General features: G+C 35.6%; 1 protein-coding gene across 3 annotated transcripts in view; it reads left to right on the top strand.

The window, feature by feature from the left end:
- The window catches only part of LOC136027589 (methyltransferase-like protein 22), a 21,360-nt gene extending 10,848 nt beyond the window's left edge, over positions 1 to 10,512 (top strand). For all 3 annotated transcript variants that reach the window (XM_065704976.1, XM_065704978.1, XM_065704977.1), the window contains exons 5-7: positions 754 to 921; positions 4,929 to 5,028; positions 10,250 to 10,512. In XM_065704976.1, coding sequence (XP_065561048.1) covers positions 754 to 921; positions 4,929 to 5,028; positions 10,250 to 10,451 — 470 coding nt within the window. In that variant the 3' untranslated portion in view covers positions 10,452 to 10,512. The remainder of the gene's footprint in view (positions 1 to 753; positions 922 to 4,928; positions 5,029 to 10,249) is intronic.

Genomic DNA, 10,512 nt, shown 5'->3' on the forward strand with positions numbered 1-10,512 from the left:
AACCTTTACGCTATTGCACAACATCAAGGAGAAGCAGACAAAAACCGACGCTATATACACACAGCAGCCCAGGGAAGGCAAGGTTCCCTGGGTGGTCCCCCAGGGGGACCACCTATACAAAATTGTTCCATTAAAAAGAAAGAACGATAACACTGAAAATTTTCAAAGAGGTATAGTCTATCAGCAATCTATTTTACGAATATTCTGTTTTTTTATTCTTCCTTTTTGATTCTTCCTTTAAATTTTTTATTTTAATCTTTTTTTATGTCTTTTAAAAATATGTTCTGTAAAAATCAGATGTAAAATATTTGCATTATTTATATAGGAATTTCAATCCAATTTAATGAGAATCAAGTTTTAGTACTCTTTTAGATACGCAATTTGTTTTCGTTTCCAATTACTCGTGTCGCATTAAAAAACAAATTATTATTCCTTTTTTTATTCTGATATTCTTTCTTTTTCCATCGGAGTTACGACTAGTTTCAACCTAGAGGACTTTTAGAAGTAAACTAAATTATTTTAAGAAAATATATCCTACAATAACAAGAAAATAATTAATAAAATATCGGAAGTGGCTATTAGGCACGCCCTTTGGCTTTTGACATGTAGGAATTTCCATTTCAAATGAAACACAAAATGCACATATTTTTATAAGTAAAAGATCTTTCTTGTTTCTAAAGTGCAGCTATTTCTGTTTACTATCATTTGTGAATAATTTTCATGATTGTTTTCAATTTTTATTTCCACCTTTAGATGTTGATCGTGGAGAGATCCTTAAAATGATCAAATCCAACGTAGAAGAGAACAAGGAACATATTAATGGAGAAGTAATTGTGAATGAATTAGATTTTTTCACCAAAGAATGGAAGGAATCACTCAAGCAGATTTTACCAGAAGTTACAACAATTATAGCTGCTGACCGTAAGTATCAAAAATTAGAACTAGACTCGAAACTGGGTAAAATATTTGTGATCTCTGATTGGCTAAAACTTGCAAGATATATAGGCTGAACCAAGATAGATTCCAATGGTCCAACGAATGATGAGAAATAAAGTAAAGAAAAACAGTTGGTTGTGTCAATTTGTGACACAATAATGCCCCCCCCCCCAATTTTTTTTACTCTGAATAGCTTGAAACTAACTGGGCGTGCTGGTAGGGGTAAGGAAACGTACATGACAAACAATTGACTGAATCGATTCATGACACTCAAAAGAGGCCTAAATTTTTTAAATCATAACTGGGAATGTATACTGGACAAAACAAAATAAGAGAAGGGAATATTTTGAAGAAATGTGGGTTGTATCGATTCTTGACATCCCAAAATGGACCAAACAGTGCTTTGATCCGATCAGATTGAATATTACTGGGCATGTAGTTGGAAAAAGGGGATCTGAGTGATGAAAAAAGGTTGACAAAAAAAGTGTTTGGATTGATTCATGACACCCAAAACAGGCTGAAACTTGTTTCTTATCTAATTCTTTACATCTAACTGGGCATGCAAACTGGATAAAACAGACTAAGAGCAGGGAATATTTTGAAGAAATGTGGGCTGCATCGATTCTTGACACCCCAAAATGGACCACACAGTGCTTTTACCCGATCGATTGGAATTTTACTGGGCATATAGGGGGGAAAAGGGGACCTTAATGATAAAGAAAAAGAAAGTTGACAAGAAAGTGTTTGGACTGATTCATAAAACCCAAAACAGGCTCAAATTTGTTTCTTATCAAATTTTTTACATCGAACTGGGCAAGTATACTGGATAAAATAAGCAAAGAGGAGGGAAATTTTGAAGGAATGTCAGTTGCATTGATTCTTGACACCCCAAAATGAATCAAACATGTTTTTATCCGATCGGTTTGAACCTTACAAGGCTTGTAGGTAGGAAAAAATCTCAATGATGAAAAAAAAAGTTGAAAAAAGGGTTTTTATTAATTCATGACATCCAACACAAGCCTTGATTTGTTTTGTATCTAATTTTTTTCCATCCAACTGGGCATGTATACAGGATAAAAAAAATCATGATGAGGGAATGTTTTGAAGAAATGTGGGCTGTACCGATTCTTGACACCCAAAAATGGACCAAACAGTGCTTTTACCCGATCGATTTGAATTTTACTGGACATATAGGGGGGAAAAGGGGATCTTAATGATAAAGAAAAAAAAGTTGACAAGAAAGTGTTTGGATTAATTCATAAAACCCAAAACAGGCTCAAATTTGTTTCTTATCTAATTTTTTACATCGAACTTGGCAAGTATACTGGATAAAATAAGCAAAGAGGAAGGAAATTTTGAAGAAATGTGAGTTGCATCGATCCTTGATACTCCAAAATGAATCAAACCTGCTTTCATCCGATCGGTTTGAACCTTACAGGGCTTGTAGTTAGGAAAAAATCTCAATGATGAAAAGAAAGTTGAATAAAAGGGTTTGTATTAATTCATGACATCCAACACAAGCCTTGATTTGTTTTGTATCTAATTTTTTTCCCATCCAACTGGGCATGTATACAGGATAAAAAAATTATGATGAGGGAATGTTTTGAAGAAATGTGGGCTGTACTGATTCTTGACACCCGAAAATGGACCAAACAAAAGGGGACCTCAATGATGAAAAACAAAATTGAAATAAGTGTTTGGAATGATCAATGACACCCAAAACGGGCTCAAATTTGTTTCGCATCTATTTTTTCACCCAACTTCACATGTATATTGGAAAAAATAAACTAAGAGGAGGGAATGATTTGAAGAAATGTGGGTTGCATCGATTCTTGAATCTCCAAAATGGACCAAACAGTGCTTTTATCTGATCAGTTTGAATCTTACTAGGCATGTAGGTGGGAAAAGAGGATCTAAATGATGAATAACAAAATTTACAATAAAGTTTTGGATGGATTCATGACACCCAAAACAGGCTCAAACTTGTTTCGTATCTATTTTTTCACGTCTTACTGGGCAAGTATACTGGATAAAGTAAACTAAGAGGAGGGAATATTTTGAAGAAATGTGGGTTGCATCGATTCTTGATTGGTTCAAGACTCCCAAAGCAGGCTCAAATTTGTTTCGTATCTAATTTCATTTTAATTCGACTGGGCATGCATACTGTATAAAATAAACTAAGAGGAGGGAATATTCTGAAGAAATGTGGGTTGCATCGATTCTTGACACTCCAAAATAGACCAAACAGTGCTTTTATCCGATCGCTTTGAATTTTACTGGGCCTTTAAGTGAGAAAAGAGGATCTTAATGATGAAAAAATTTGACAAGAGAGTGTTTGAATTGAAACAAGCCTAGATTTGTTTTGTATCAATTTTTTTCCATCCAACTGGGCATGTATACTGGATAAAACAAACTACGATGAGGGAATGTTTTGAAGAAATATGGAATGTATCGATTCCTGACACCTAAAAATGGACAAAACAAAAGGGGATCTCAATGATTAAAAAAAATGTTGACAAGAAAGTCTTTGGGTTGCTTCATGACACCCAAAACAGGCTCAAACTTGTTTCGTATATAATTTTATTTGAATCTTATTGAATTTTGATATATTTGATATAAGTGTCTGAAGAAAGTCCGTCATTTTTCAGCATAGACATAGTCGCGACAATGCCACATACAATCATTTGCAACACAAGTGCGGACGAATAAAATTTGTCTTGTCTGGTAGTTTGATGTCTTTTTCCCACAGATAAGAGTAAAGACAAAGCATTTATTTTCAATTTTATGCTCCAAAAGTATGATTATTGGGGAGAGGGTCCTTTTAGCATTAGTTCGAAGAAAAGACCAGCAATTTTTTTCTAGTGAATTAGTTCCATAATAAATCACAAGGAAATCAAACTCGACTTTGTATCGCCATTAAGCTAACTTAGGAATTAAGGCCAAGTATTTTAAGGCACCTTTACAAGGGGCTAGTGAAACCAAATTACTCTGTGCAGCACTATTATGGATTGCCACTATAAGGAAAAAATCCATCGTAAATTCACTACAGTCTATACAAAGAATTTGCGCCGTAATGATAACAAAATCCCGCTCGGTGAAAACTGAAACTGCAAAAGCGATTTCTGGACGTCTTCTCCTTAGTCTGCATGCTCTTCAAGTGTGACTAATTAAGATATTTAAAAACTGTTGCAGGCCTGTGTTGCAAAATAATGCAACTTGAAAAATTGAAAAAAGAAAAAAAATTGTTCAAATATACACAGTATATATCCAAGAAAATTATAAAATTGTAACACATTTCCAATGGGACAGCAAATTCACTCTTTTCTCCATATTCACCCCTACAAGGATTTTATGTTATGTCCTGGGACGTATAAGGTTTTTTACAGAAGGGTAGTCGTATAGACATCAGATGAGACTCATTTGATTTGAAATTGGAAGTTTCAGTACATTTTTAAGAGTCTGGGGTGATTTGAGAGTAACCAGTCCCCCTCCCCCCCCACGTCCATCATTTTCCAAGACAATCATACAAGCAAAAATTTGGGAAGTTTATTTTCTTCAACATTGTTGAAAGGCTCAGTAATTATGGATTTGGGGATGTCAATTAAAATTATATTAGCTCAGAGATGATATATTTAGTTTTTTTTGTTATATGATTTGGTTTTCTTTTTCGTTTTGTCTGTCTTGGTAGTTTATAGTTGATTTATTTTTGCGAAATACTTCTTAAGAGTTGAATTGCTCAACAGATTCATTTGTGTTCACTTAAAGACCCCAAACTCCACCCTTTCCATAAGAAGATTATTGAGATCATTCTAAAATTGGCGCTGCGTGCGTCTGTCTTTTCATTGATTTCTTTGAATATTGTCAACCCACTTTGGTTTTTAGTTTAAATGTTAACTAAGTTACTTACTCTAACCTTTGACGATTTATGCTAGAACCCAGGAGAAGCCTAATCCGACAGAAGTCAATTGATAATAATCTTGTCTTCTTTGTAGTTGTTTATCATAACACTTTGACGGATGCCTTTGTGGACACACTGAAAGACCTTATGACCAGCGGAAAAGATAAACAAGCTTTCATAGCTTTGGAAAGAAGGTACATATATGTTTATTTTCTATCTAGCAGTTATAGTAGTATATGCCCCTGTTTAACCAACTGACATAGATAAAAGTGACTTTTACTTACAGTCAGAAGCAGATAGACAGGTTCCCAGGGAGAAATATGGTATTTTTACAAGAAGATTTTAACGCCCAGGTCGGTAGAATCAGGGATAGATGGTATCCTAGCTTATGTAAATTTGGTGTGAGAAAATAAAACAGGAATGGCTACATACTTTTGCAATTTTGTAGGTATAACAATCTAGTTATAACCAATACGGTGTTTGGTCATAAAATGGCCCATAAGTTGACATGGTATTGAAGTGAAGGTAAGACGGCAAACCTTATTGATTAAGTTGTAGTAAACCAAAGACTACTGGGATCAATAAAAGATATTAGGGTATATACGAGTGCTGTTAAAAGTTAAGATCGCCATCTAATAGTGTCGTGGGTTGATTTGAAGCTGGAATTTCGGAACGGTAACTATCTCTCGGGAAGTTATGATGTTGGTAGGCTCCATAATAGGAATTTGAGCGAAACTTTCCAAGAGCAGTTGAATAATGAGAATTGATAATGAGTAGTTGAAACTTGAGAGTTTAAAATTTGGCAATGTGGAATATGGTTGGAATAATTTTAGAAAAACAATTTGTGAAGCTGCTGAAGCTGTTTTAGGAAAATAAGTTAAAACTGCAACCAGGAATATTAGTGAAAAAGCTGTATGTTTAATAGAGAGAAGAAGGGGTTTGTACAAAAATTATCTGAGTGATAGATTATATGAAAACAAAAGGAATGTAAAGAAAAAGGAGAAAGCATTAAAATATTGAGCAATTAAGGACGTGTGAAGTGAAGGCCATGGATAAAATTGCCCAAGGATCTGGAGGATGCAGCTAGACGGCATAATAGTAAAATATTGTACTGACATGTTAATACATTGAGAGGGTGTAGTCAATCCGGACTTGTCTCAGTTAAGATAGGAACGGGGCCATAATTAGTAATAAGGAAAGAATTAAAGAGAGATGGGCGGAACATTTCGAGAATGTGCTAAGCCGAGATACAGTTGCAGGAAAAGATATAGAGGAAAATTAAAAATTTTGTGATATCTTGGATGTGAAAGAAAGCTTGTTTTGTGAGGAAGAATTAGCAACAGTACTAAAAGGATTAGAAAACAATAAGGCTCCAGGTGCTGATAGTGTGGTATATGAGTTACTTAAATACAGTGGCTCTGAGGTTAGAAATAAGTTATAAGAAATCACTGTATAAGAAAGGGGATACGAGTGAGTGTCGTAATTACCGAGGCATTAGTCTGGTCTGTGTAGGTAGCAAATTATTTAGTAATATGATACTTTTTAGATTGAGAGATGCTATCGACAAAGTTTTAAGAGAAGAACAGTGCGGTTTTAGAAAAGGTAGAGAATGTGTCGACCAAGTTTTCACTCTTAGGTTAATAATTGACAAGTGCCTTAGTTGTCAAACACCTTTGTTCCTCAGTTTTATCGATTATGAGCAAGCATTCGATTCTGTTAATAGAAGAGCTTCAACAAAGGCCTTATCCTTTGTTATCCTTTGTCTGGTATACCAGACAAATTCATTAAAGTGATTAGTGTTATGTACGAGAATAGCACTGCTGTGGCTAAGGTAGGAAATGAGGTTAGCAGCTGGTCTTGTGATAAATCAGGGGTTGAGCAAGGTTTTGTTCTATCCCCCTTTATATGGATTATTTTGACGGAGTTCCAAATCACGGAATCAAATGGGGAGGAAAATCCTCCTGGACTTAGATTATGCTGATAATTTAAGCATCCTAGATGAAAGTGTGAGCAAAATGAATGGACTTTTATAGGTTTTGCGAGTTCAGGGTGCTAGAATAGGCTTGAAAATTAATGTTAAGAAGACTAAGTCACTAAGGCTAGGAAGAAGCGAAGATGAAAAGGTGACGTCGGGTAACGAAAAGATTGATCAGGTTGGGAGCTTCACTTACCTTGGTAGTATTATTAGTAAAGACGGTGGTAACAGTTAAGATGGTAAAAGTAAAAGTAGAATAGTCAAGGTTCAGGGTGTTTTTCACAGTTCAAAAAAGTTTGGAAGAATAGGAAGTTCAGTCTGCAAACCAAGATTAAAATATTGGAAGGTACAGTGATGACAGTTGTCAAAATATGGCTCTGAATAATGGGCGCTCCGAAAAGCGGATGACAATTTACTAGATATTTTCCAGAGAAATTGCCAACGGATTGTGCTGGGTACCCGTATGACTGACAGTATTTCAAACTCTAGGCTGTACGAAAAATTAGGTTCAATCTCGCTTTCTAGGGTTATAATGAAGCAAAGATTGAGATGGCTAGGGCACATTCTGCAGATGAAGGATGACATATTGCCCAAGATTCTCCTTTTCGGCCAACCATCTAGGGCTAAACGGAAAGCAGGTCGTCCTCATATGGGATGGTAGGATGTCATAAAGAAAGATTCAAAGGAAATGGGGACTTCCTAGGAGCATGTAAAGAGGGAGGCTTTGAATGGATTGGGATGAAGGAAGAGCGTGCGTAGCTGTTTTGGCCTCAAGCGGCTTGGTGCTGCGGTGAGTTGTTAGTAGTAGTAGTGTTATAAGAATCCAATGAATTGAAATTAAGTAACTCTGAGAGACCCATATTTTAATCTTATATTATTCTTTGGTAAGTAAATGGTTCCAGTTTCTCCAACGGTTTCAATATCGACCATTCAAAATATATTCGCTGTGGAAACTGGATTTGATTTGGAAGCACCATAGGGCTATCGATCTTGCTATATCGACTGATGACTTCAGAGAAGCTGCTAGATTTCTCTTTTTCAATTTATTTTTGTACATAGCGGTACACTTGCAATCATTCCCCATTCAAGCTAGTAACTCCAAACTGTGTTATTTAGACATTCGTTCCTAGCAAAAAATATACAAACTATAGACTTTGAAGTTTCTCTTTTCTTAAATGTATTTTTCAAAACACTGAGAGGTAACTGCTCTCTCTGTATTTTGATCTTTGTATTTGGTATTTGAAAATTATCATGGATTTCCCCAGGCCCAATTGTCATCTCTAACTTTCCGATGTTATATAAGAATGTTAATTCCTGGTTTTTTCTTTGGATTATTCATAGCTGTGACATATAATGCTCTTTGTACGCGATCTAGTTCCTAAGGATTAACCACTTGGCAAAAAGCTATCGGAATTGATTTTGGAAAGCTTTAAATTGAATCTATGCGAAGTACAAAGCATTCAGGAAGTGATTTATGGTCCATTTTTACTTCCTTTTTTTTAACCAAAATTCCCTGCTTTTTTGTGGATTAAGTAAAGAAAAAAAAGTTTTTTCAACCGAAAGTAAGGAGCAATATTAAAACTTAAAACGAGCGGAAATTATTCCGTTACATGAAAGGGGCTGCCCCCTTCTCAATGCTCCGGTCTTTACGCTAAAGTTCGACTCTTTGTCACAACTCTGCTTTTTAAAGTAATCAAAAACTTCAGTGTAAAGAGGAAGGTATTGAGAAGGGGGCAGCCCCTTTGTAACGGAATAATTTCTGCTCGTTTTAATATTGCTCCTTACTTTCCGTCGAAGAATCTTGTTTTTTTTATTTAATTTCTAATCGTTTTTCAAATAATGCCGGGAAATCCATGATACATCACATGGTAGCGACACTACTATGACATTTTTATTTATTATTTTTTCTTGGGGGTGGCAGCCCCCCTTATATACGGAATAATTTCTGTTCGTTTTCAATATTACTCCTTACTTCAAATTGTTGGTTTTTTTTTAATCTAATTTATGACTGTCTATCAAATAACGCCAGAAAATCCTCTCCCCCTGGTGTAAAATTTTTTCCCGGAAAGTTTCCCCATGAACTTTTCTTACCATGGAAAACTCTACCAGTGGAAAATTCTCTACCTTACAAAATTGATCAAATTTTGGAAGTTAATTATGATCTTAGGTTAGTAGGAAAAACAGCATTGAATACGAATTACCATAATCAGCCTTAACAAAGACAGACTCTTCACATAATCATATAGAAAGCTCAAAACCGTGACTCAAAAACCGTCCTATACCCATACACTTGATACCGATACCATTCACAGCCCTTTCTCCAGGGACCATGGAGAGTCATAAAACAACACCAAAAGCATTGCTATTGGAACTTTGAACTATGGTGAAACAAAATGGATATCTTGATAGTTTGATCTGACGACTTTGGGGAAGGAGGGAGGAGGCTAGCCGCCCTCCAAAAGGGCACTAGAACCTTTAGTTTCCGTTTGAATGAGCTCTCTTCCGATATTCTAGGACCATTAGTTTGATACGATCACCCCTGGGGAAAGTATCAAAAAATCAAGTGAAAACGCATCCGTGATCTTTCTTTTGACAAAAAAAGAAGCAAACTCCACATTTTGAACACGTCTTTGAAAATTGGAGCTTAAAACCTCTACACTAGGCTTCTCCGATACGCTGAATTTGATGGTGTGACATTTAATTTAGATTCCTTGACTTATAGAAGGGGGGGTTCGGGGGCATGATTCGCTATGGGGCAGGGGGAACTTCCCCTCCCGACCTTGGGTTTGTCCCCCTAGCTAAAAGTTAATTTCTTCCAAAATCTTGACAAGATAAACCGGTAGAAATCAGGCATCAATAGAAACGGATCAGTTCTTTAGTACATATTTACCTTTATAGTTCGAAAAAAAAGGTAAAAAGGCAACCTTACCTTTATGGTTACTTTGTATAGTACTACAAAGTACCTTTGTAGTACTTTTAAAGTACTAAATAGTACCTTTATGGTACCAAATGGCTTATTTTTTTTTTAGTTTTTACTGTCTTTTTCACTTGATTTAGGAAAATTGGCTCCAACTTTGTCCCCCCTAATCTTGACGAAATTACACCCCTAGGGGTTCCCTCTTTTTTCGAAAATTAGACAAATATTCTCAGACTCGTAGCGTTTGATGGGTAAAAGTAAACTTGATGAATCTCATATATTTGGAATTAGCATAGTAGGCCGATTCTTAAGATATATCTAATGATATCAAAAATCCATGTCTTAGAGTTTCGGTTACTATTGAGCCGTGTCACTCCTTGCTTACAGATCGTTACAATGACCGGTTTGACTAACGGTCATTTGATGTCACGGGCGGCACTTTCTTCGAAGTTACAATCGCCATCGTGATGAAGTAGGAACACAAAGTTATCATCTTACTTTATCATCAATACTTTATTTCCAGGTGTGTTTTTACTCTAGAAGACATGGAAACAGTGGCACCGTGTTATGATTATTTCAGGAAATCTTTGGATGCTTTAGTTGATTCTACTATAGAAGGCTGGAACATGGAGCTCATAGAAATAAAGGAAAATTTTCCTCAATATTTTTGTTATGAAAAAGTGCGTGAACTTGTGATCCTTAAGATTACATCCAGAAAATGTTAAATGTTCTTTGGAGCAAACCAGTTTTATAGAATAAAAGTGGCGGTTTTTAGCCTCATTTAAA

Source organism: Artemia franciscana, chromosome 5, assembly GCF_032884065.1.
Source record: "Artemia franciscana chromosome 5, ASM3288406v1, whole genome shotgun sequence".
In the NCBI taxonomy this organism is placed as follows: domain Eukaryota; kingdom Metazoa; phylum Arthropoda; class Branchiopoda; order Anostraca; family Artemiidae; genus Artemia; species Artemia franciscana.